General features: G+C 38.6%; 2 protein-coding genes across 13 annotated transcripts in view; both read right to left on the bottom strand.

Moving 5' to 3' along the window:
* inpp4b (inositol polyphosphate-4-phosphatase type II B) overlaps positions 1 to 3,319 on the bottom strand; it is a 144,188-nt gene extending 140,869 nt beyond the window's left edge. Inside the window, exons 1-3 of one of the 2 annotated variants that reach the window (XM_077571764.1) lie at positions 3,086 to 3,319; positions 2,136 to 2,257; positions 1,404 to 1,490 (exon numbers count right to left, since the gene is read on the bottom strand). The gene's annotated coding sequence lies outside the window, so the exon portion shown is untranslated. The remainder of the gene's footprint in view (positions 1 to 1,403; positions 1,491 to 2,135; positions 2,258 to 3,085) is intronic. The other variant, XM_077571763.1, reaches the window with a different exon arrangement.
* An 18,370-nt stretch (positions 3,320 to 21,689) lies between these two features.
* Positions 21,690 to 27,770, bottom strand: part of gab1 (GRB2-associated binding protein 1) — a 54,600-nt gene continuing 48,519 nt past the window's right edge. For 7 of the 11 annotated variants that reach the window (XM_077570577.1, XM_077570583.1, XM_077570584.1 and 4 more), the window contains 5 exons: positions 27,427 to 27,519; positions 26,445 to 26,538; positions 25,694 to 25,823; positions 23,567 to 23,695; positions 21,690 to 22,852 (listed from right to left, as the gene is read on the bottom strand). In XM_077570577.1, coding sequence (XP_077426703.1) covers positions 22,694 to 22,852; positions 23,567 to 23,695; positions 25,694 to 25,823; positions 26,445 to 26,538; positions 27,427 to 27,519 — 605 coding nt within the window. In that variant the 3' untranslated portion in view covers positions 21,690 to 22,693. Of the gene's footprint in view, positions 22,853 to 23,566; positions 23,696 to 25,117; positions 25,194 to 25,693; positions 25,824 to 26,444; positions 26,539 to 27,426; positions 27,520 to 27,770 lie in introns of all 11 variants that reach the window. The other 4 variants (XM_077570578.1, XM_077570579.1, XM_077570580.1 and 1 more) reach the window with 4 other exon arrangements.

The raw sequence follows: 27,770 nt of genomic DNA, 5'->3' as shown, positions 1-27,770 counted from the left end.
CAGTTTGCACAGAAAGTGACAAGGAAGGACCTCCTCGCACGTTTACTCGGCAAATAGCAATTTAATTGGGGGGGAAGTCATTTTCCAGCTGCCGCGCATTTCACTCAAACCGCGTGTGTATGAGAATGCTAAATAATTCAAATTCCAAATGGATGGACCTCGGCGGTCTCGGGACTCGATCCCGAGCCTTTAACAGACCCGACAAGAAGATCTGTTGGGAGGGCTCATCGATCTCGGGCCGCCTAGGGCTGTTCTGCAAAGACGTATTGAGCAAATTGTGGAGACTGGGAGGGGGATGCATGTGATATCGAGCAGGGGGGCGGGAGGGTTTGTTAGCGGTCGTCTTTCTCGATTACGCAAGGGATGCCTCAAGTGTTCGAGGGTACAATTGCAAGGTGTGGAATAGAGCAATTTGCGAGTCAATTGGCTTTTTTGGGGGGGCTTTTTTTTTGTGAAAGGTGTTGTTGCTCTGTGATGTCATGAGAAAAAGTGTTCTAAGTTTAACCATAGAAATGAAAACTTTTTTGTCATTCAGGGTTAGAGTTAGCGAGCAACGATTTTGAAAAATTACCTTGCGATTCCCCACCACCCAGGGCAATATTGCGATTGTGATTTAATATGCAATTATTTTGCCAAAATTCTGTTCAAATGTTTTTTTTTTAATTCATAAAATTTTTAATTCATAAAATTAATAATTATTTTTTGTTCCTCAATAATGCAATTGTGAACTAATAAGCAATACATTTTTCATCCCATGTATTTTTTTTCTTTTCATTTGAGTTTAGGATTAGGGCTGAAATTATTTTGAAAATAATCTAATTGTAATTTTCTTTTCCCTCAATATTGTGATTTATTTTTTATTTTTAACAATGTCCTCTTCCCATTTATTTTTTTCATATGGGGTTACGATTAGGTATGAACGATTTTGAAAAAATAACCTATTAGTTACACCCCAACTCTACTAAAATATTCGACAAAAAATATGACGTAAAGATAAATCAGTACAGTCTTGAATCTTGAATCAGATTACAACAATAATGTAAACACATCTGTGGCTTGATTACTAACTCGTCATGTTTAGGTAAACAATGATATCTAAGCATGTGGGCTGCACTTCTGAAGCACTTAACTTATCTGGACACTATATTAAAAAAAATAATAATAATTATGCATTAAAAAAATTAACCTGTCAACTGACGGAAGTGAAGCAAAAGAAAAAATGCCTTTTTAGCCCTAGTTTGGATCCTTATGAATTTTGGACCAAATATTCATGAAATGTTACTGTTGTTATTATTACATTATGAATTGAAGATGCTAAAAATACCCCACTTTAGGCTGTTTGACTTTCAGGGTTGCGTTGCACTCTGTGTTTACTGTCAAATGTACAGACAGATGATACGTACCCGTCCAATGCAGGATTCATTAGAAAGCAGGTAGATTGGTCGTTAAGGTTGCAGCGCTCTCCGCATGGCTGTCTGCAGTGCACGTCACTAGAGGAAATAAACAAGGAGCCATTGAAAGGATGTGCAACGGTAGAGTGGGAGGAAAAGGCACTAACTGAGAGAGAGAGAGAGAGAGAGAGAGAGAGAGAGCAAACGGTAATCTTTGATACTACTTGTATTAAACTATGTGGCTCATCATTCATAGTTAGTGCTGACATTATCCTTCCAAATCTAGCAGTCACTGAATTTCTTAAATATGTTTTAACATAAAAGTAGGATCAAAAATGTATTTTTCAATTGTGTGTTTTTGTTGCAAGGAACAACTTTGTGTTGGTTTTAGCAAATCTCTGAGGTAAAATAAATAAATATGGAAATCTGGCAAATTGGATATAATACTGTATATTATTCGATAGCCAAAATGCCTTGAAAAATAACCCAATGTCCCAATCTAATATCGCTTTTGGATTTTCTCATGCCTTTTCTTTGGTTACAATAGGAAATTCTGTACAGTGTTGATGCAGAAAATCCAAAAGAAAGCAACCAATTCCCGATGGGTTTCATTAGCTTCTCCGCATTGTACTTTTGACATTGGAAGACAGGCCAGACTACATATTTTTTATTCGATTTTTTTCCCCTCGAATGTCATCACCAATTTCTGACACTTTTTTTTTTTTATAGCTTCCAGTTGCTCACCACTTTCCTTCATTCTGGTTGTCGCAGCAATCAAGCACCCAGCTGGAGGAGTGGTCGGGTTCGTTCTGAAACGTAATAGGATTTACAGTCTCTCCAGAAACAAACTTCAACACTTGTTTGGGCTGCGAAAGAAAATAATTGGTTACCTTTTTGTGAAAAAAGGAACAAAGATATGAGTCGATCTGTTTGTGCTGTTGACAAAATGGAGTGCTGAGATGGCGACTGGCATCGTCAATAAATACAGAAATAAAAGGGTTTATAACATGTGTAAATTATGTTTTGCCATTTAAGGTCTGTGTGTCTAACGTTGAGTCACGTCAGATTGAAGCCTGTCGGTGAGGTCACCTCCACCACAAATCTTTGTAAATCTTTGTAAATTGAAATTCATAACTGAAAGGTTGACTTTTTGGTTAAAAATTGCCCATAGCTTTCTTGTTAGAAGAGGGGATGCTGCCCCCACTACTACTACAAAAAAGCAACTTTGTATAATGTTTTTTTATTCCCAATTGGCCATGACATGCGAATAATTTGTATGGGGAATTTGCGCCCCCTTGTGGAGCCTGTGTATAAGGTAATAGTTTCAACCGTGTCAAAATCTTATGAACATGAGATTTTGTACGCCAAAATGGAGGAACATTTTGATCTTTGTCAGACTTAGAGCCACAAACATATGGGTTTAAACAAGGTAGTAAAGACATTTCCCAACAACGTTAGTAGCCAGTAGTACAAGGAGTTCCTTGTGCGAAACAATTAATCGAGAAATGCGATTTTGGTAGACCTAAAGCTGGCACAGGAAAATGGAAAGAAAATGGCGGCCGGTGATATGGAGTTTGTATCATACATGAATGACTGCAATATAGCAGTTCACTATTAATATTTATCTAATAACTTATCTTTTAAAATAATAATTCAATAAAAATATATACTCCAAAATAAATGACTTGACTCACCAGGGATGCTTTTATGAACAAAATCCATCCTCTTTTGCTAGCTGTGTCGTTTATGGACTAGAGCTAGCAGGTTTTTGCGACTCTTTAAGTGCCAGATAAACCCTTTTTGCAGGTTGAAAAAAAGCCAGCTAGCTATAGTGTTGGCAGACCTAATCCTCACAATATTGAAATTTTCTTGAAAAGTCCACCTTAAAAGTGGATTTTTAGTCATGTCCGACATTAGTCCTCTACTGCTTAGCCACCTGCGTGTAATAATGACTCTCATTTGAGTACCTATGCTCGACCAATCAGAAGATGGGAAAATATAGACGTCACTTTGACCTAGCAACTAGACCCTGTTTAGTGAATCTGAAATCTGATTGGTTTAAAATGAAAATAAATGAAAAAAGGATTGGAAGCTGAAATCTGATCATGAAATATTTTTAACACGACTGGACTTTCAAAAGTCCACCTTGAAAGTGGATTTTTAGTCATGTCCGACATTAGTCCTCTACTGCTTAGCCACCTGCGTGTAATAATGAATCTCATTTGAGTACCTATGCTCGACCAATCGGAGGATGGGAAAATATAGACGTCACTTTGACCTAGCAACTAGACCCTGTTTAGTGAATCTGAAATCTGATTGGTTTAAAATGAAAATAAATGAAAAAAGGATTGGAAGCTGAAATCTGATCATGAAATATTTTTAACACGACTGGACATTAGACAGCCAAGACCTGTGTGTGCAAATTTGTGCAATACTTAAAGGAACCACGAATTAAGTGCATAGGAATAAAACTGTTACCTTGTACAGTATTTTGTTTCAAGAAGGACTGTCCTATATGAGAGTCCTTAGTCCTAGCATGGTGACCCACATCTACACAGCCCAGCAGATTTATGCTCGACTTGTTCGTCTCTGTGTGCCCTGCGATTGGCTGGCAACCAGTTCAGGGTGTACCCCGCCTACTGCCTGAAGCCAGCTGGGATAGGCTCCAGCACCCCCGCGACCCTAGTGAGGAAAAGCGGTCAAGAAAATGGATGGATGGATGGATTGTTAAAGCCCAACCTGATCTTTTTGTTGTGTGTGTGTGTGTGTGTATGAGATTGTGTTTTCTCCACTCGTGTGTAAGAGAGTTACGGCCCAGCTGTCCCGGGCGGAAATAATAATGAATAAGTGCATAGTGAAAATGTGATGCATGTGTTGCGCACCACCGAATCCATCATCCCTCCTTAATAGATTGTATTTCCAATTTGCTTTCACGCCGGTCTGGCTGAGAAACACCTCGTCACTTATTTTCGAACGTAGGCCGCGATAAAATGCGACGTCTCGACCAGTCAGTTGCTTTTTTTTTTTTTTTGGTGGGTTCAGACTTTCTTTAAATGAGTTTTTTCTCGAAAAATACAACATTTAATTATCAATTATGTTTAGTGTTTTCTCTCAAGACCGCATGTTTATCCTACAAAGTAGTAAGATTCTGACCTTTTCTTGAGAACCTTTTTTTTTGTAAGTATTATCTCTGCGGGATTACGAGGAGTTTACAGCATACACCCTAATGCGTGCCCGTGTTTATTTTTACATTGCAATTTTTAAATTCCAATTTAGCTTCCGTCTTCCTAATGATCTAAAAATAAAGGAGAGCTCATTATAACCACGCAGGGCTTCTCTCATTAGTGGCCATTGCATAAACAAATATTTGTCATGTGGGCACACATTCACTGCTTTTGATTAATCTTACTTCAAAACATTCAGCGCGTGCAAGCACGCCAGTACAGATAATGCATATCTTGAATAAACATAGTCCTCAAACGAATGCCGTGAGAAAAAAAAATAGACGGCACAGTAAGTGTCATTATATCAGTTCAAAGACGCTTGAGTTAAGAGTTAACCGCTGATTCCTTTTCAACTACAGTACGTTGCTAACCAAAACAGCAATACCTACCATATGTCTTGTGTTTGATTTTATGCTTAATTACCAGTAGGAATCATCTTCAGTAAAGCTGCTCCAACGCTTCGCCGACTCTTGTTGGACCGGGACCCCGGTGGTCCTATTTGCAAAGCGCTCCCCCAGTGAGTGGAAAGTTATTACAGGCCATTTTTATGCCGCTAGTTTGCATTCAAACAGCATGTAAAGCCACACAGCAGCTGTCAAATTAACGCTGCGTGGCGAATATTTATGGAGAGAGTGGCCTTATTCTATTTTGTGCTTTTCTGCATGACTTTATGTGGTCCGCCAAAGAGACCAGTTACAGTTTTTTACACTTTCTTGATTATATTCACAGGCGTTAGTGACCAAGATTCACCACAAACAGGAAAGAAAATTATGAATATTTAGGCACATCCTCTAAATATGTTTATTAACGCCAAAGCCAAAGTCCATGTTGTGAGGACTTTTATTCAGAGGTGGCAAATCGAGGTCCAAAAAGCAAAAACCCTGTCACAGTTTGGCTTTAGCCCCTGATGCTAGCAAGCTAGCTCCCTAAAAAGGTAAACAAGCACAATGGGAGCTAGCTAGCTCCCTAAAAGGTAAACAAGCACAATGGGAGCTAGCTAGCTAGCATCGGGGGCTAAAGCCTTACCGTGGCAGAGTTTTTGCTTTCTGGACCTGGATTTTGCAAGTCGTCTCTAAATGTACACCGTCAACAAAGACAGGCCAATTCAATTACGGCCCAGTACAGAACAGAACTGATACCTTTTAGACTTTTTGCCGGCAGCAGACAAAATTAGATTCTTAAGACTTTTTCTAAATATATATATATTTTTTTTTTTTACAACTGTATCATTCAGAAAATCTGAGCACTTCACCCTACTTTAAAAAGCCAGCCACTTTGCAAAAGTAGGTGTGTGGGGGGTGATTTTTGGAATTGACACTTTAATAATGACGTTTGGAGTGGGTTTCGGTTGGAACCATTTAATCCAACTTTTAGACTCCTTCACCCTTTTCAACGTTTCCACTCAAAACATTTTGAGGTATTATTAAAAACACATTTCCTTTGATTACTTTCTGTTGAAGTGGAGGCAAGATTGCTGAAAACACAGTCGGGCTGCCCTTGGATTATGAAAACAAAATAGCGGCAGTGTCCTTTTGTTCAATAGCAGCTGGAGAGATTTTGCTCAAAAAGGTTTTGTGTGGAATTCAGGGCTGTAACTAATGATTATTATAATCACCGATTAATATGTCAATTATTTGCTGAATCAGATGGGGGAAAAAAACATTTTAATGTCCATCCTTTGATTAAAAAATAGGATGACAAAACACAAACATGATGATCAGTCTCTGCTTTCAGGGAGGACTACAGAAATCGGATAATAGTTACTGTTTACGAATTTGATGTTCAATTAGCTGCCGATTAATCGTTGCACCTCTAGTGGAAATACAGCGGTTCCGTGAGATACGAGATTAATAATCCGTTGTGTGGCCATGTTGATAATGCTGCCTCCCCACCAAGCTAAAGCCGCCCATCAAACATACATTTTTATATTGCTGCGTAAAAAATGTGGCGAGTTTTTGAGTATGGAAAAGCCTTGAAAACAGGAATTGGCAGAACGCTTCATGGCCTTATTTTTCATTTGCTGCTCATTACTGCTTGACAGTGAAGTGTTTATTTTAAAGTAGCAATTCGCAAACCTTGAAAAAGTGCAACCTTGCACAGAGAATCAGGACAAAAGACATTCTGAGTAAACCAACACGAACAACCAGAAAGTACAATATCAACAAAGTTGGGTAGAGAAACTAATTTTTTTTATTTTATTTTTTTTAAAGTACTGTTACTTTGGAAATAATATGACTCAAGATAAAGTAGGCTTCCGGATAAGTACTGAGGAATTGGTGAGAAAACCTGCGAGTTCTTGTAGGCTGAAATGTGGAGATTTTTAGGCACTATAAATGACTTCTGTTTTTTTTTTTTTTTTTTTTTTTCATAGTCTAAAAAAGGTAGACATTACACAGAATCAGATCGGCAGGTATCTCGTTCACTCTCGGGACATTTTGTGCTGCCACCGTTAATAATCCAAGCTTTCTCATCACATAGTTAGATGAAGAAAAAAAATAGTCCCAATATTTGTGTTTATTTATTTTTTTTACGTTTTTTTTTTCTGTGTCTAGAACGTTTATTGGAATTTTGTGAGAATTTTTAGGGTTTGTTTTTTTCCCCCCGAATGCATTTCAAACATTCAAATTGGATTGGGAACTAATACAAGAAAAGAAAAAGAAAAGACTTAAAAATCTAGCATATCTTTGGAGCTTTTTTTTTTTTTGGTTGAATCTTCAAGAATCAACAAGAAAAAAAAAAAAGAAGCTAAATCTACGAGGTTCTGCAGTATAAAGAGAAATGTCCGCCCAACTTGGACATGTTAGGACCACCTGAGGGGTTGAAAGGGAGGTTAAAAAAGCTCGACGGGCGATGCGGAGAGGCAACTGCGGCAGACGGTCTCGCCTCGCATTCCCCTTTGGAAAGCACAGCGGAACATCCGAGATCAGCCTGAGGCTGCTGTGGGAGGAAGAAGCTCAGTGGCGGGACTACAAAACAACAACAAAAAGCCTGCTGAAGGATCTGGTGTGGCCGCGATGAGAGCCGAGTAGGCCTGCAGCGGTCGCTATAATGAATCCTCAACGGGAAGACGAGCACAAGGACTGGATGGGTAAGGACTAAAGACAGGCTAAGCGTGATGGCAGCTTTGGGGAGGGAAAAAAAAAAAAAAAGGCAAGAAAGATAGAAAGCGAGCAGCATGAGTGTTGATTGGCGACAGCTGGTCAAAAAAGGGCACTCAACTACCACATGTTCGTCACCATTCTACCTTCCTTGAAGACAAAAAATGAAAATATTGCGAGTACAATAAATAGATGTCAAATTAAATGTATAAAAGCCTCTCTATCGCGGGGTTTGATCAAGATCACTCCCACAATAATTGAAATCCACTTATTGGTATTTAAATACTCCCTAGGTATGTACATAAATAACACATTTATAGCACTTACTTTTTAAGGTATTAATAATTTTTAAACATTGAACTAATTTGCTCCAAAAAAATGTATAAATACCGATTTTTGGGTCTGCGATTCGATTCAGAAACAATTTCGATTAAGTACGATTTTTGACTCAAAATGATTTGATTGTCAACGATTTTTGCTTCAATCTATAGATGTGCAAGGAATTGTAATGATCTACTCCAGTCTGACTTGCTAATGCTAATTAGTGCGCTAGTCGGGGCACTTTTATCACTCAAAAAGAACGTCTCCACACTGAAAAAAAAAAAAACTTTTATTGGAATAACTTGATCGTGACTTTTTTCTTCTGCTCTCTAATGTGGCTACAACGTGGAACCACACTGCCCCTCAGTGGCCAAACCAGGTACAACATGAACAGCGTTCCAAATAAAGGCACACACAGACAAAGGCAAGACAGTATAAAATAATTTAAATAAAATCGATTTTGGGACATTTAAAATCGATTCTGAATCGTACTAAATGAGAATCGCGATTCTTATGAGAATCAATGTTTTGGGCACACCCCTAATAAATACGTTCTATTTTAAATATTACCATGCTTTATTACCATGTTTTTTATGCTACAGCATACAGAATATTGGGTCAGGAAAAAAAATATTATTCACAAATCTGTTTAGAACTGTGGGGAAAATAGCTTTTTTTTTTGTAACATGGGCCTGGTTGATCTCTTATACTCTGCTGCCACCTGCTGTCCATTTTTTTGTAACAACTACCGTTGCTTTAAGCCACCGCTTCAGGTCAGAGGCTGCATCAAAGCCTTCTGTAGGCTCTAGCATTAAAAAAAAAAAAACAAAAAACGTATAAATACGTTTTTGGGGGCCATGGCAATATTTAAGGATATGAGGCTGCAATGCAAAAAAAAAAAAAAGCGATGTTAGGAAAGCGTCTGTGGTGTTGTTAGGCAAAGCAACAGCTGGGAGCGTCTGAGGTGTCTCGGCATGTTGCAGTCTGCCAATTGCCGGCGTCACCGCAGGCTCTCCTTCCATTCACAGCATGCGAATTTGTGTTCTTCTTAATTACCGCTGTTGCTAATAAAACAGCAATTGCGACTATTATAGGAACATGGCTAGGAAGCAAAGTAGCGTAGCCGAATATCATAAAAGCCGGAATATACAGACCGAAATGCCCAACGCCTCAAATGTCTGACAGTAGGTACACAATGTTGTTTTCCTGGAGTTAGCCCAAGATAAAGCATCACCTCCCTTAACCCGCTCCATCTCCTCGGCCTTATTCCCCGGCCCGGGCTCTAAATCAACCACGCCGTCCTTTTTATTAATAGCCTGTCAGCAGAGTTAACATTTGTTTCATGTGTATTCATCTGAACAGCTTTTACAAATAGCCCGCCGCTTGTGAACCCGCTTTTGAAATATTGGCCGTGTTTGTTTTTTTAGTTTTTTTTTCCCCCTTCCCTCCTCTCCTCATGAATTTCAATGACAGAGGGAATATATACAGTATGTTTATGTATGGCTGAGTGTCGGCAGAGATGCTGCTCTCCGCCTCGGGGCAGGAAAAAAAAAAGAAAAGAAAAACTACCATTATTTTGAGCGCTAAAAAACACACACACGACGTAATGGTTTGTTTAAAAAGAGGAAATAGGCGACTAAGATTTTAAGCCATGTTACAAGCAGAAATGGAAGCTAATCACTGAAATAAAGTAAAAGTAGTCACTCACCCTTAAAAGAACATTAACTACTGTTTCTATGTTTTTTATAATACAAAAATATCACCATATATGCCAAAGGTGTCAAACTCATATTAGCTCAAGGGCCACATGGAGGATGTGTTTATGTTACCAGTAATTAAATTTTTGTCGTATTTAACACGTTTATGTCTGTCTATGATTAAAAAATTATTATTATTTTTTTTTTAAAGAAACCATAACTTTCGGTGGTGTGTAACATAATGACATCCAAGGCAATTCCATGTACAAGTTGCATTGCTCATCTGAGGATTGCTTGTGAAATCACAAATTGACATGTTTTGATTGTGGCCAGCTGATTAATTGGTCCGGCTACTATTTTACAAAATCATCTCGCGGACCGGATTAAACCCCTTTGCGGGCCTGATCTGGCCCGCGGGCCGTATGTTTGATACAGCTAATATATTGCATATCTTGTTCATTTATATACATAAATATTAGGGATGGGAATCTTTGACTGTCTCACAATTCGATTCAGATTTTTTTTTTCTTTTGGTCTGCGATTCGATTCAAAATCGATTTTTGATTCAAAATGATTTGACTGACAATGATTTCCGCTTCGAATAACCTACTGCGAATAATCGTCATGATGTACTCCAGTCTGACTCGCTAATGCTAATTAGCGCGCTACTCGTGCCACTTTTATCACTCAAAAGAACGGCTATTCATACAAAACGCGTCGAGAATGTATACAGAGACGCATCTTAACATTACTCGCTGGCATAAGCTCTTCCCACGCTGCAAAAAAATAAAATAAAATAATAATTATTATTATTATTTATTTTATTAAAATAACTTGATCGTGACTTTTTCCTTCTATATTCTCTAATGTGGCTACAACTTAACAGTGTATCAAAACCACACTGCCCCTAAGTGGCCAAATCATGTACAACACAAACAGTGCTTCCAATAAAGGCACACACAAACAATTTATTTATTTATTTATTTTTAATTAAATCGATTTTGGGACATTTCAAATCAATTCTGAATCGTACTAAATGAGAATCACGATTGTTATGAGAATTGATTGTTTGACACACCCCTAATAAATATAAATAGATACAGTGGTACCTCGGCTCACGAACGCTTCAGCTCACGAACTTTTCGCCTCACGAACATTAAATTCGCGAGCATTTTGTCTCGGCTGACGAACTAGTTTTCGGCGGACGAACCAAATCTCGCGACACGAGAAATCACGAGAAGCTGACGCACGCTCACGGCGTCCCAGTTCGTCGCCCCCTTTGTTTGAGTGACTCCATTCCATCAAGCCTTCAACTACTGTACTGTCACAAAGGCAAGTTGCAAGTTGTGCAAATAAAAACACTTTATTATACAGTACATTGTATTTCTTTAATTACAATACAATAGCACATTTATTATACTTAAAATGAGGTATATTTTGTGTAGTTTTAAGGCTTTTTTAGTAGAAAACTGTGTTTTATGGGGACCTGGGAACGGATTATTCTCATTTCAATGGTTTCCTATGGGAAATACTTGTTTGGAAGACGAACTTTTCGGCTCACATACTCTCTGTGGGAACCAATTAAGTTTGTGAGCCAAGGTACCACTGTATAGTGAAAATGATGATTTGCATATCGTTAGCATAAGAGCTAACTTACTACCAATCACTAGCTAAATATTGTACTTGATTCGATTGTAGGGTTAAACTGAAACAAGTGGACTCTCTTCGTTTGGTGAATTTGTTGCCTAAGGCTAAGCTAACAATGTTTCCTTTCATTTGTCTGCTTAGAGTGCACAAAAGAAAAATGAATATAAATCTTGGAGTGGCTTCTTACATGATATCAAGTACGACATCATCGCTCTCAGCGCGGTGCTGAGAGCCGTTCTACTTCATGTTGTGAAAAGTTGAGCGGTCGCTCAGCATGGACACTTCCAGAAAGAAACTGACAAATAAGATAGCGGAGAACACAATCTATTTCTATCAGATAGAAAAAGAGCGTCCCGATGACAAATGTGCTCACAAGCACAGACAAAAGGGAGGAGATGATTTTTCGTTTTTTTTTTTTTTTTTGGGGGGGTGGAATGGGAAATAAATGTGACAAAGTTCCGCAACTTCCCATTTTTCAAAGACAAACAAGGCAATGAAATGCGCTGTAGATCCAATCAGTGATAGGACTGCACTTCAAATGCTTTTATCTTATATATTATTATTTGACTTCACACAACTTTTTATGTGAACAGAATTTTGAACACTCCAAGATGATGATTGTTGCGTTTTACTGTAAGAATTGCTGAGCTCCAATGCAGAACATTTAAAAGGTGATGTACTGTATACTTTCAGAAAACATTCACAATCTTTAAAAACAAAGAAAAAAATCTGCAGAAAATTTTGTATATTTACTCATAATTTTTCTGAGACAATCAACCCCCCCCCCCCCTCCTCAGTTTTACAGGAATAAACTTTAATTGTAATTTTACAAAAACAAAAATGTATTTTTCCCAAGAAAAATCCTAATCAAAATGTTGGCCAATAAGTTTGTGATTTGTTTAAAGAAAACTATTTAATCTTCTAACAAAAAAGTCATTTTCTTAAGCGATAAAGTCCTAACTTTACAAAAAGTTGACATTTAAACGAGAATGTCCTAAAGTTGTCATATGAGAAATACCAGATATTTTTTGTTAGCCAATCATATTGGGATTGCAAGGATGTATTTTATTTATTTATTTTGAAACAAAGGGCAACAAAAAAGTTGATTTTTCATAAATTTGGGATTTTTCAAGAAAAGTTGTGTTATATTAAAAAAGAGAGAGAGAGAATGTGAATATGTTGTATTTTTTTTACCCCCCCCAAGAAAATAAGTCAGAATTTAAGTATCAAGTCGGAATTTGGGGGGGGTTAAATTTTTTATTTTTTATTTTTTTTTGGTCAGGTTGTGATTTTTAAGGGGAAAAAATAATCATAAAAAGTTTTGCAGTATTCATGTTTAAGTTCCTTCACAACATATATAAGGTTTTTTTTTCTTTATAAAAAGAGTATAATACATACTTTTGTAGTAGGTTAAATTGTAATTTTATGAGAAGTCACTTTCCCAGTTGTATTTTGGACATTCATAATCATTTTTAGTTAGAAAAAAGGTCTAAAGTTGATTTAATTGCAATTTCATTCTCTCAATGAACTGTTTTATAAAAACGGATGTCACAAGTTCCACAACAACAAACTATTGTGGAATGTCAACAATATTGTTATCGAGCGTGCTGCGATGTGTCCTGCGCCAACAAAACAGCAAGAAAGTGAGGAGGACTCCCTGGTGTCTGCGCTATTTTTAACACAACACCTGGATGTGTTATGATAGAGCACGCTTGTGGTTTTGCCTCATAAAACATGAGAACATGCGTATTCATGAGGGTGGGAATAGGCAGCGAGTGGTCTCCGGTGGGGGCGGGGGGGGCGGCGGAAACCACTGTCGGCTCGGGGGACGTCGTTAGTGTCCTGGTTATTATGCCGTATTTGCATTTTGACTCTCGAAGAACACTTTGGAAAAAATTGTCGGGACAAATGAGGAAAGTTAATCGTTGTGATGTCACAGAAATTGCCCTGCAGTAGCTTTTGCCGCCACAGGGGGCACTGCTGGCACAGTGAAGGGAATCCTACAATCATGTCATTAGCTCTTTTTGACTCAAAAAATAATAATAATTAAGTTAGTTTTAGAGCAGGTTTGTTAGTTTTCTTTTTTTTTTTATACTTCATTTTAGTCTTTTTGAAATTATTATTATTTGTTTTAGTGCATTTTTTTATATACAGTATATGGAGTATTTGTTTATGACGTAATATAGTGGAGAATTATTTTTTTCTCCCCCAATACATTTATAAGGGGTGTGAATTATATGCGGGCTTTCAGGATTACATTTCACGGATTATAATTAACGCTCATTATAAATGCATTGGAAAAATATATTTTTTAAACTTTTTTAAATGCCCCAAATTTTTGAGAGAGAGAAAACGCCTAACGCCACTAAGCATTTTCTATAAATAACAAAGGTTGGCTTTCGATTCAGAATCGATTTTCGTTTAAGAATGATTTTTGATTCAAAATGATTTGATTGACAATGATTTTTGCTTCAATTCAAGGAATCGTAACGATCTACTCCAGTCTGACTAGCTAATGCTAATTAGTGCTCTACTCGCGGCACTTTTATCACTCAAAAGAACGTCTTCACGCTGAAAAACAAAACAAACTTTTATTGGAATAACTTGATCGTGACTTTTTCCTTCTACTCTCTAATGTGGCTACAACTTAACAGTGTATTAGACCGCGTGGAACCACACTGCCCCTCAGTGGCCAAACTGAGTACAACATGAACAGCGCTCCAAATAAAGGCACACAGACAAAGGCAAGACAGTATAAAATAATTACAATAAAATCGATTTTGGGACATTTGAAATCGATTCTGAATCGTACTAAATGAGAATCGATTTTTTTGGGCACACCACTCATTTCTGCATTGAACGTTGGTAGCAATATTAGCGAGTAAACGAGAGCCTTTTACACAGAGATCCGAAGCTTCGTCATTTACCCTTCGCTGCCTTTTACACAGAACCCAGCAAAGGTGACATTTTGCCACAATTGCGTTTGCGATCATGAAATCAGATCATTAGATGACATCATCGCCAGCGTCAGGCGTGACATGCCGTATATAAAAAAAAAAAAAAAAGTGTCTGACAACAACAGTTGCTTTCGATACAACATGGGATGAAGCGTCAGACGATTGCGAAACCTTCAGCCACCCCCTCCCCGTCCTTCCCTGCGAAGAAACGGAAAGGCGGGGCGGAGGCGACGGCGCGGCACATCCATCTCACGGCGGGCAGGTTTTATCTCAGCGCCAACGAGCACTTTCTCTCTTTGATGGCCGTTTGGACGCGGCTACGCTTGCACAGCGGCGGCCTTAAATCTGACGCTAATGGACAAGCGCTCGCCGTTTGCTCGGCTCCAATGGACTCCTCCGCATGTACGACTTTCACTTTAGCGACATCAACTTCAACGTAGTCTTTAAGATATACATTTACGACCAGAGGCGGGGCTTACACAAACTTTGCTGTAACGACTGGTGGCAAATTCAAGGCCTGCGAGCAAAATCTGGCCCTGAAGTGATTCCCTAAGAATTAGGGGTGTGAATTGCCTCGAACCTGGCGATTCGAATTCGTATCACGATTCATAGGTCCAGGGATGTGATTTGACCAAAGTGAAATTATCTGAAAATTTAGCCGGGGGTCTGGGGGCCGCTGGCACCCAGCTAGGTCCAGATCACATGACAAAGAAATAGACAAAACAACAGCATAAATTGTCAATGTATATTGAACTATCCCATATAAAATGGCAGTTTTAGTCAACTCAAAATCAGTCACATTCAAAAGCATTGGACTGCCTTTGCTTTTAAAAACTATCACTGAGAATATCATCATATCTAACTAATGTGATTACTTAAGTTAACACATAAATAATGTTGAAGAGTTCAAATTTCATGAACAAATAATTGTATCATGACCAAATGAAAAGTAACTCATATTAGAGCATACCACAAATGTCTTTGTTATAGCAGAAGATGGTATCTGTCGGAGTCACGTGCATACACAATGAACTACTACTACTAAAAAAAAAATAAAAAAATATTTTTTTTTTTGGGGGGGGGGGGAGATAAAAAAAGCGGAATTCCGCGAATTAGCGGAAAAATCACATCCCTGTAGGTCACGATTCGATTCAATACCGATTAATCCCGATACGAATCTACAAATTGATTATTGCGATTTTTTTTTTTTTTACTCAAATTTAGAAAAAAATGTACACTGTAAGATTTCTATGAAAATGTATTTATTTATCTGAAAATTCAGGCTTATAACTGAGCCACTGCATTTAACAAACAGGTTGCAGTCGGTTTCATGTTTGAACAGCACTGAAATCAAATATGAAGGATTAATGTTCCATTAATATAACATTCTTCCATGGTTAATGTGTGAATCCTAACCCTTATAAGTAAGACGTTTTGTTGAATATTCCCATAAAAAAATTGTTTAAAAATCGATTCGGCCGCATATTGAATGGATTCGAGAATTACGCGCTGTAATATCGCGATATATTGCCAAATCGATTTTTTCTAACACCCATACTAAGAATCATTACACTAAAAAGAGAATTGTTGAACCAATTAAATATTACAAATTAAATTGTTGTGTACCAACTTAATAAAAAAAAAAAAAATCACTTCAATCGGTAACACATACTTGAATTTAGTCCAAAGTGAATATATTAACTTTAATTAATTATTTATTCATTAAACTACATTAAGCATGTGATTTGTTTACAGCTTCAGAAAATTACTGAATTAATAGAATTACTGAATTTGAAAAAAAAGTTTTTTTTGTTTTTTTTTTTGATTTTTCATAATATAGTAAGTTTTTCAATTTAGTTTTGACTTTAGTTTTTTTCAGCTAGTTTAGTTTCAAGAGCAGTGTGGCTACTTTTCATTCGTGCCAATGTGTATGCCGAGACCACATGATCCCGCCACACTATTTCTAAAAATAGAAGCATTGAATTGTTGGTAAGAAGTTAACATATGAAATGTTATGAGGCAGAGAAGTTGCAGCACACGCGTGCCAAATTACACAACTTAAATAGAAGTCGCGCATCAGCGTTTATTATCTTTGCAAGACCAGAAAAATCGAGTATGCTCGCTCTCTGGAAAGATTTTTTTTTTTTTTTATCAATAGGCACTAAATGAATCCCGCGGACATCCCACAGGTAACCCCCCCCCCCCCTTTTTTTTTTTTTTCATTTTGGAGCAGGGCAGGCAAATTTGTCTTCATTAAAGCGTTACGGTTCTAAATGCCAACGTTGCAGCCGAGGGAAAGCCACGGGAAGCTCATTAAAGAGCTTTAACATAACACTTTGGCCAGGTTATTGCCAAAGATGTCATTTTAAAGTAAATATCACATTTGGCTGATGAGCAGTTTGCCGGCCTGCTGCATATTTGACAAAGAAGCGAGACTGGCTTTGAAGTCCGGCTTTTGGTCTCGTAACATTAGGATTTTTTTCTGGAATATATAAAACTTTTTTGAAAAAAAAATAAAAAATACTTGGTCATATTGTCACATACTAGAGGGTGTGGGTTTGAGAGCATGAATAGTAAAATAATACATTCAATGTTTGGACAGGTTTTTTTGGTTTTTTTTGATGGTAGCAGAGTTTTAGCTCTTTGACTGCCAAAAACGTTAAATAACGTTTAGTAAAATCCTATGGAGGAGTGCCAAAGACGTTAAAAGACGTTTGTTTCAAAACAGAGGTGAAACTAACCATTTTCTATTGTTGATTACTGAAAAACGTAATAAGGCAGAAACAAACTTTTTCTTTCTGATGAAAGATGAGAGTCCAATCTTTCATTTGGTAGTATGTGTGTTTCCATAGTCCAAACACATAATTTTCTGTGGACCTTGAAAGATCAGTCAAAAATGCTTCAATCGGCTGGCACCCGCGGCATCCCTTTTCTGAAAACGTCTGGCAGTCAAAGAGTTAATTCTGAAGTCTTCAAAACGTTTTTTTTCTGGCTATTTACAAAAAAATGCATCCAAACTAATCGGGAGAAGCTTCATCATGCAACAAGACAATGACCCGGGGCCAAAACGCACTGTCAACACAACAAAGGACTTCATCAGAGGGATAAAGTGGAAGGTGTTAAATTGGCCATCACCAAATCTGAACCTAATAGAGCATGCATTTTGTCTCCTGAAGAGGAGATTGGAGGGAGAAAGCCCAGAAACATGAACTGAAAGAGGCTGCAATAAAGGCCTGGAAAAGCATTTCAAATGAAGAACCAAGCGAATGGTTGGCAGGCTTGATGCAGTTTTTACAATTAAGGGTTATGCCATAAATGCTATTTTAAAAACGTCCGTTCCAATACTTTTGCTCACTTTAAAAGTGTGTGGCTTTAAACAAAAAGGTGCTGTCCTGCGTTGAAATAAAAGTACGGAACTTTTGTCTGATATTCATATTTGGGTCTGAAACGCAAATTCTTCAGATTCCCCCAGATTCTATTGCAGCCATAAAATGTTAAAACTCTCTCCTGCAAAATGACATAAGTGCAATTATTCCTGCTGTAGTTCATAGAGGCTTAATTTTACAATGATTTTTTTTTTTTTTTGAAGTGGGCAGCGTATTGTTCTCCACTTTAGCGATGATGACCAATGAGGCGAGCGCGACGGGCGGCTTCCAAGCCAGTCCGGTAACGAAGCCGCTCAAACAGGCAGGTAAGCCGGGTTCAAATCACGGGCAGGCGGAAAAATTGGCGGGATTTAAAAAAAAAAAAAAAAAAAAAAAAGTCAAGTGAGCTAGCTCGTGCCAACTGCTTAGCGTCGTCAAGGGACGGGACGTGGCTCATGATGCCAAGTGAAGTTGAAACCTGGAAGTGGCTCTTCCCGGGAGAGCAGACGCTAAGCTAATGTGACTCACGGCAAACGTCGAAAATGGGAGGAAAATGCACATTCACATGCAAATATCCACAGTACAAATTTTCTATACTGTCTCTTAAAACCATATTTTCTATTTTTTATTTTTTTTAAACACCCTTCACTTTACAACAATGACAAAAATGAGTACAGTAGACACCTGCTATTCATGGGGGAGAGACGAAAAGCAAAAATCCATATATGATTGACGGCCATTGAAAGCCAATGCAAGGGGGGAAAAAAAAAATTCAAAATCCACTGATAAGCTTCCAATGTGCATTTTTGTATGGAAAAACAATAAATACTGGGGTGGGGACGGGACATAATTAATTAATTAATTAATTAACTCTTTGACTGCCAGACGTTTTCAGAAAAGGGATGCCGTGGGTGCCAGCCGATTTAAGCATTTTTGACTGATCTTTCAAGGTCCACAGAAAATTATGTGTTTGGACTATGGAAACACACATACTACCAAATGAAAGATTGGACTCTCATCTTTCATCAGAAAAAAAAAAGTTTGTTTCTACCTTATTCCGTTTTTCAGTAATCAACAATAGAAAATGGTTAGTTTCACCTCTGTTTTGAAACAAACGTCTTTTAACGTCTTTGGCACTCCTCCATAGGATTTTACTAAACGTTATTTAACGTTTTTGGCAGTCAAAGAGTTAATAATGTATTTATTTATTTTGGGGGGGGGACATAATTAATTAATAAATCAATAATGTATTTATTTATTTATTTTTTTGGGGGGGACACATAATTAATTAATAAATTAATAATGTATTTATTTATTTATTTTGGGGTGGGATTGAGTAATCTTTTAAGATTCCGATCGCAATTCTAAAATTATTATTATTTTTTTTAATTTAAAAAAATTCCAGGAAAAATGGGATAAAAGATCCTTATTTCCTCAATAAAGCCCCCCCCCCCCCACACACACACACACACAAATCTACAAACCAGCTACTGCGTGACCCATAACACTACCGATGACCTGAATTGTAACCCGGCGCGAAAGATGATTGGATGATGAAAATAGCTGGCTCTCCACCAAGCAACTCATAAAAAGAGAAACAAGAGCCATTCTTTATGACGGGTCGTTAGCTGGGCATTAATTAGTATTAGTTCTGGTCTGGTTCCAAGCGTCCTCGGCAGAGGACGCATCAATTGGCCATGGCGCTACGCAGCCCAATTAGGCCTTGCAGGGCAAATGGGCCTCTGGAGGGGACCTTTTGTTCTCCACGCCGCCACTGTGGTCTCCATTAATACGACACGCAAATGCATTATTAACACGAGCCAAATGTTGCTGACTGCTCAATGGTGTTAATGCTCTTCATCAAGCGGGCCTGACATAAGGAGTTTGTTGACTTGGACTATTTCAGCTAGAAAATCATCAAACTTTGCTGCCAACTCACAATTTAGCACTTTAGTAGTGCCCATTAGTCATCTTCTTTTTTTTCTTTTACGCATCACAAAATTCCCAACTTTTCTTGAAGAATATTTACGCCTGTGTACATTGTTGTATGATCTTTAAATGTGATGTTAAATTAGCAGTCGCCGGAAGGATTTATAAATAAATACCATGACATTTATGCTAATTTTCGATGGCGTTTCGCATTGCATGTAAGCATGAAGCTACGTGACTGTTGATCGACCATAGTTTGGTCTGTCGTTTTAAAAAGCCTGCACAGTCACACTGAGACCCGTTTCATTTGGCTCCTCCCCCCAAAAAAATCATGTAAAACAAATGCCCGAAAAGTCAACAGTTTTTCTTAATTTGGTGTCGGCGATGATTGACGTTTTTCTCATCTTGCATTCTCTCCTGCTTCATCGTGTCCTTGTCCTATTTTTTTTGCAAGCAATCCTCGAAAAAGCAAATGATTAACGCAGATGTCTCCGTCACGTTGGCTAACGCTGACGTGCAGCAGATTGGACTGTGATGTCCCGCGGTTCCCCCGCCGTGCTTTGCTCAAATGGAATTGCTAAACATTTGGATGAGAGGATGACAGCTTAGCATATGGCTGTTTTTTTTTTTTCACCCATTTTTGATCATCTGCATTTATTTTATTATTATTTATTTATTTATTATTTATTTTTTATTTTATTTTGTGAAGAACGGTGTATAGTGATACAAGGTTTAACATTTTTGCGGGCTCACGAATACGTGCATCCATATGTATACACGTACACACAGAGAAGAAGCACTGCTGCCAAAAATTTTTTTACCCCCCCACCTTGAAAAAAGATTTCTAATTGCATATAGATACCACAAGATGGCAGTAAGGCACTCAAAATGGAGGGCATCATAAATCATCAAACCATGCATCAAGGATGTACGCAATTATAAACCAATGGTACATAAACGACCTTAAAATTTGACCCCCCCCCCTTGAAAAATATTTGTAATTGCATATAGATACCACAAGATGGCAGTAAGGCACTCAAAATGGAGGGCATCATACATCATCAAACCGTGCATCAAGGATGTACGCAATTATGGAACCAATGGTACATAACGACCTTAATATTAGCCAGACAGTACATAAATAAAATAAAAAAAACAATAAACATCAACAATGACTATGCCTGGGTTTCATGTATAATGAATTCTAGTTTGTGGATACATTCCCGATCCACTCACAATAATTGAAAATGTGCTTGTTGTTGTTCATGGCAAAAACGTCAATTTACACTAATTGATGGACATTGTCGCCACCTGCGCGACACGGGTTTTCGGCCTTGGCACTTTGCAATCATGTATCATTTTTCTGCATGTTTTTTTTCTTAGTTCTCCAAATTAAAAAAAATATATATTCACTGCTCTTTGGCTTTCTGACAACTATATATTTTGTCCGCTCTGCTAGCTTTCTGCCATTTATTAAATGTCAAGGCATCGCCGCAGATGGCATTAGACGGCATTATTAGTGGGTACAGTCTAGCATTAAATTATAATGAGCACGTTGGCTATTACTACTCTACAGTGAAGCCTGCAGACACGGCACAGCAAAATGCAGACGTAGTAAATTTGAACTATTAAGAAAGCCATTGGAGTTTATCTATATCATATAAATTCAGGTAATAGTAGGATTTACATTACAACCTTGAGAAAGCAGCATTCCAAGAGCGGCAACGACATGGAAGCAGGCACCACTGGGGAAGTTCTTCATACTACAGCTCCATCTAGTGGTCATTTCTGGTAGGACATGCAGAGAATAACTACAGAAAAAAGGTCAGACGTGACTTTACAGTGGCAAGAATAAATTAAATGGCTCACTATTAGTATAGTATCAATTGTAACTTACTTTTTGTCAAGATTAAAACCATTTTGGGAAACTGTGGCCTCCTCTACAGTTAGGTTGAAAAGTTGACATCTTATAGGACGGCTGGCTGTCAGTGGTCTGTAACATCACACTGTGAAAAGTACATTTATTAAACGAAACAAAAAAAAAAACACACACACACACAGAAGCTTGAGTTTGGATTTTATTTAGTCCATCTGGAAATTTGTACATTTTTCTCTCAAGATTAAAAAAAAAAAAAAAAAAAGATGAGCGTCATCCACTTACTTACCAGCTCATTATCAAAAAGAAACTTTGGGCGATCAAAAAGTCTAATAAAAGTGGATTTTTTTTGTAAGTTAAGCACATTAAAAAAAAAAAAAAGATACACACTAAATTTAATCAATGGCAAAAAAAAAAATATGTACAGCTTTGACAGCACACGTTTGGGATGTTTCACAGGTTAGTAAGGCCATTTTGTGTTCCTGTTCCCGACAATAGTAACCAGCCTGAAAAAAAAACCTAAGAGGGGTCGGAAATGAGGCATATGGACCGTGGAAACATTCTACGTTCAGAGAATATGACGCTAAAATAAATTAGTGATGACTTTTACAGTTCGTTAGTATGCGTACCTGATTTTGACGCCCGGAACTTTTTTTTTTTTTGATACCTTTCGCATAACTTACAGAAAAAAAGTGTCGGCGTTGTTGTAAAAGCTCACAGTAAATATGTCCGATAATCACCATCATCAACAACAACGGTGCGTCGTCACCATAACCGGCAGGATTCCATCCTGCAGAATCTGCGCACCTTCCGAGTCGAACATGCTAAATATTCCATACACATAAAAAGGACACTTCTTCCGATCTATATACATAACACTTTTTGTACAGTCATCCGCCACATCGATGGACTCCAACCACAAGCGAAACTCAAACCGAAGCTCTTGTTGACACTCACGAGTTCCGTCTTATTTTTCCGATCACGTTCCAATCGCCGTTCGCAACTAGCGTCTTTCAAACAGTGCTGATAGAAAAACCCTGCGAGTAGAAGTTGACAAATGATCGTGGTTGGTCCGCTCGCTCCGCCGACTTCCGCAAAAATCCCGCCGGCAGTGCAAAAACTAGAAGATGGCGGAGTGGCTACGGAAACGCCACGGAGGACGAAAAGTTCGGAAAAAAACAAAGCGGGTCACTTGGCTCCTTTGGCTGTCGTGTCCGTCTCTGTGGATTGACGGCCGTCGCTCCAGGCCTCGCGGGTGCTCTTGAGGGCTTGCGTCCGTTGCTGGTCCACAACCACGTAGTCCACGCGCTCGTCCGATGCCGCCATGCCGGAGCCGTTGCTCTTCATCTGAAATAGGATGGTGGGACGGAAGCACAGAAAATGGGGACAAACGGCACACATACCAATCAGTGATTTGAAGCCAATTTTTTCCAGAAATGTCTAAATCAATACATTAACCCTGGAGAACCCAAGAACCTTTTTCTTCTTTGGAAAATTATGAATTATACATTAAATGACTGCTATAAGTTCACTGAACACCAAAATATATGTTTTTTCAATTTTAACCCATGTTTTTTGAACTAGCTCAGAGTTGCTGATTTATCAAAAAAAAAAAATATATAAAACATACTCCTAGGCATTCTGCAACATGATATGAAATAGATTAACAAAACAACACAATTTTACCATCTGATGGTTTGCTGAGAAGATGGTTTTGTTTGGATTGATTTCCAGCTCAACAAAACAGCATGTTGCCAGCCATCTTGTCACCACCACTCTGGCTCATGTAAGTGCAATATTCATCCACTAGATGGCCCCGTGCAGGGGTCAGAAGTGGCACTCTGGACTATTGAAGTTAAATTTGTAAAAAAAAAAAAAAGGTCTTTGTTATTTGAGTAGCAGAATTTATAGGGGCCAAATTTGACCCCGTGGGTTCTCCGGGGTTAAATGTAAAAAGTTGTCAAACAAAATACATTTTAGAGCTGTAATTGCAATACTGTGATGGCCTTGATACCGCCATGTTTTTGACCACAGTTACCACACCGTTAGAATTCAGCCTACCTTCCGAGGTGGCGTGGACTTGCCGGAATCCAGGTCCAAATCCAAGTACTCCACCTGCTTGTCTCCCTTGGGCTTCACCATAGGGCTACTCCCGCCGTCCACCGTCATGGGTGGGCCCAGCTTTGTGCTCTACAGTGACAAAAAAAAACAAAAAAAAAAACAAACAAGAAAAAACATCGTCTCATTGACAGATGTGGAAAAAGTCAGCTCCATTGACGGAAATTTCACTCTTGTGCTGTCACAATAACATCAACAAAATTGTTTTGGCTGATATATTTGAGAACAAAAACTATTGCTGCTACTGCTGAATTGATTTGGAATAGTACAGTGGAACCTCAAAAGCCAAACAATTTGTCATTACACAGTAAATTCAGTAGAGTAAATTTGACTCTATTTAGAGTGGCACTAAATAGACTCAGTTTTACAGTAATATTTACACTTGGAAGAGAGTAAAATAAAGAATTTAAATAAATACATAAAAGTCACTCAAGGGTTGAGGAACGAACTCACGACCTTCAGCTTAGGGGACTGCCACACTACCACCTGAGCAATGCCACTCCTGCTGTTTGTTTATATCCAAGAGGAGACCAAAAACTGTGTTTTTTTGGTCTCTTGGAGCCAAAGATTCCAGTTGACACGAGCGATATACTAACACACATTAGGAGTTGTGTGGCTCAGGGGGGAGATCGGCTGTCTCCCAACCTGAAGTTGTGGGTTTGTTCCTCAACCCTTGAGTGATTATTTATTTATTTATTTATTTTACTCTCTTCCAAGTGTAAATTTGACTTTTTAGAGTGGGATCAAATACTCAGTTTAGAGTAAAATTTACTCTACAGAATTTACTGTGGACATTACATTTATTATTCAAATATTTTTTTAGTTAAATAAATATTTTATGACGGCAACAGTCTGACCCCGGAATGGATTAATTTAATTTCTCTAATTTCCTAAAGCTATGGAAAAATTTCTGCACAGATGTTACTTTAAAAACATGTTTGCACAGTTAAGAAATGTTTTATGGTGGAAAAAGTGTGACCGAAGAAGAAACGAATACAATCTCCAGGGGGGGGAATTCTATTAAATTACAAATGAAAATTGTTTCACCTATTTTTGCACTTGTATGATGGTTAAGAAAGAGAAAATGTTAACTCTAAAAAAATATATTTTTCTTGCTGATAAAGCTTTTATGATGGCGACAATTTCACATAAAGAATGATAAAAAAAAAAAAAAAAATCACAGAAACTTTGTTCAACTTTGGTTGTTCCACTGCAACTAGAAATAGGAAATGTGATTATCAATAGAGATAGATGTGGTCATTTAGATTTTTGTTGACCCTTGTGCAATTGTGACAACACTTGGCATAAACGGACGTTGATGTTGTGTTAATTGTGTAAACTACATGTAAGGTGGAGTCATTACAACTACAGGGTGGTGACTAGTCCGACTAATCAACATAAGTGCAGCTAAAACCCATTGAAAAAAACAACAACAACAACAAAAAACACCCAAATGGTGGCTCTGATATGTTCCAACCTGGCAACCCTGCTCACCTCCTCTACGGTGTCAAGTTCCTCCACCTCCCTCTTTACGGGGGTGATGGGGACCGTGCAGTAGAAGGACTCCTCTCTACTCAAAAAAAGCGGGAGGAAGGGGCGGCCGGAGGAAAGAGGAGAAGAGCAGGTAAAACAAATGAAGGCAAAGGAATGAACTTGGAGGGATTACGGCGCAGGAAAGAAGGTGGTGAGTGGCTGGAAAAGGCGAACAAAAGGGTTAAAAACAGGAATGGAACATCTACTTAACAGTTCGCTGATGCGTTAAGACGTTAAGACATTCGATCGGGGGACTAAAGAAAACCTGGAAAGCAGAGGGAGGGAAATAGAGAGTAAAAAAAAAAAGAAAGTAGAACAACAGCAAGGAGAAAAAAAAGGAGGAGTCCGTCTGGAGCGGTCAGTCATTTTGTCCACCACGCTGTTTTGTTTGGCTTTGGGAGATGAGCAGGGCCTTGCTGTATAATTGGGAATTGTGTCTATTGTGTCAAGCCTGATATTTCAACGACCATTTTAAGTTCTGGTCCTCAACAAGAGTATAATGTATCAAAAGTATGTGGATATTTGTGTGTTACATACTGGTTCATCTGACTGGTTCTTCATATTAGAGAGCATGGCTACATAATTCTCATCACTGTCCTCGGAGTCAGTGCTGGAGGCGGTGCTATGCACTGACGGGGGCCGGGCGGGCATGGGGAACCTAGAGAGACTGAGCAGCATTCACAATGTTTACACACAAACACACACACACACCCGCTATGGTGAACACGAAAACATTAGACCGCACTAAAGCCCCTGCGACAGTCAAGACAGAAATAGAGCTCGGCACTCCTCGGTGTTACATAAGTGTCGGGGGTGGGGTGGGGGGATCCCCGGGATGAGCCGTGTTGTGGTCACCAAAGTCAACTACGGTACATGAATGCATGAAAAGGTTAGTGGCTACTTTAGTGTCAACTACAGTGCTGTATAAAAAGGGTGTGTTCACACTGGGCGTGTTTTCACTGCATCAAAAAAAAAAAAAAAAAAAGTGACCAAATGCTTTACGTTGGAATTTCTTAATTTATCCACACACAAAAAAAGCAAGTGGCAAAATGGCCGCCCCTGAGATGGATAAAAACTAGTAGATTTTGCTAGTGGGGGTGCATGTTGTGAAGACATTTTTGTAAACAATTAATTGATATAGTAATATTCTTGAGGAAACACAATGTTTTCATTTTTAAGAGTCGCCAACTGTCCAAATTGTGTGAACACACCCTTGGTTCTAGTTACTATTATACCCCCCCCCCCCAAAAAAAGAGACATCAACAAAGAAAGATGGCTGCACACTTACTCCCGAGCAAAGGAGCGAGTAACGGGCGAGCGGACCGGCGTGGAGGGCTCCTCCCACTCGGGCAGTGGTTTGATCTCCAGTGGAGCGGGTCTTCCTGAAACAATGGACAACCGGGGTCACTCACGCAACATGTGATGTGTAGATATAATACAAAACACGGAAATATTAGTGGGTTAATGGTGGTATTTTGAGCCGCAGAGTTACGTGGCTCACTATTACTTCATGTCGGGTTCAATATCTTACGCAATAGTTATTTATTTACGCGATTAGGGGGGGAATGATTTATTTATTTATATATATATATATATATATATATATTTTTTTTTAAATAATATTAAGCAATGCTAGAAGTAAATTTTTAACTCATGTCAATTATAAGCAGAGTTTAAAACCTAAGCTACAGGGCAGGGGTGGCCATGTCTCCCTCCTTCAGCGCAGCTGAATCTAATGATCAGCTCATCAGCAAGCTTTGCAGAAGCTTGATGACGATCCTGATCATGAATCAGGTGTGTCAGTGGAGAGAACCGAACTCGGCCACCCCTTGATATAGAGACTACTTTTGTATTAAAAAAATATCACTTTGTCGCCATCTGGTGGAATTTTGGTACCAAGCGACTATGTTGAATTGAGAGGAAGAACTTTATTATGTCGGGCCATATCTTTGTCTAACAGAGAAAAAAAAGGGGGGCACTGTATTAGTGTAGATATTATATTTAGAGAGTATGGTTGAGTCAGGGTTGATAGAAACCACAAAAGAAGGGGAAAAAAAATCGAGTCGGGTTTGTGTGTATAATGAAAACAGTTAGTAGTGAGTAAGTGTACCCAACTCACACAAGAAAAAAACTGTATTGAGACCCCAAGGAGGCAAAAAGTGTCGCACGTTCATTTTGTGACAGATGACAGAACCAAAACACCACCGTAAACATGCAACAACAACAACAAAAGTCAAGAGGACTTATTGGGTCCAGTGACGAGTACCTACCCTTGCGTCGTCCCCGCGGGAACTCCCCTACAGTTTGGGAGTCGGTTCGCTCTAAACAGACACCCTTTGCTCTTATTACTTTAGGACTCTGACCTGATTGGCGAAAGAAGACGTAATCATTTCAAATCACATCATTGCCAACTTCCCTGCCATGCAAAGCCCGCTCGACACCCAAAGCACTACCCCCAACACACACACACACACCTCTGATTACGATCGCCATGACAACACAAGAGCCATGCACCCCTCCACCCACCCCTGAAAAACATGCACCACGCGGCTTCCCACACAAAGACTGACATCACAGCTGTGCATGCATGACGAGCTGTGCAGAAGCACGGAAA

This window comes from Vanacampus margaritifer, chromosome 7 (genome assembly GCF_051991255.1).
Source record: "Vanacampus margaritifer isolate UIUO_Vmar chromosome 7, RoL_Vmar_1.0, whole genome shotgun sequence".
NCBI classification, from domain to species: Eukaryota; Metazoa; Chordata; class Actinopteri; order Syngnathiformes; family Syngnathidae; genus Vanacampus; species Vanacampus margaritifer.
Note: the sequence above shows the minus strand (reverse complement) of the source record. Positions and strands in the feature narration are given on the sequence as shown.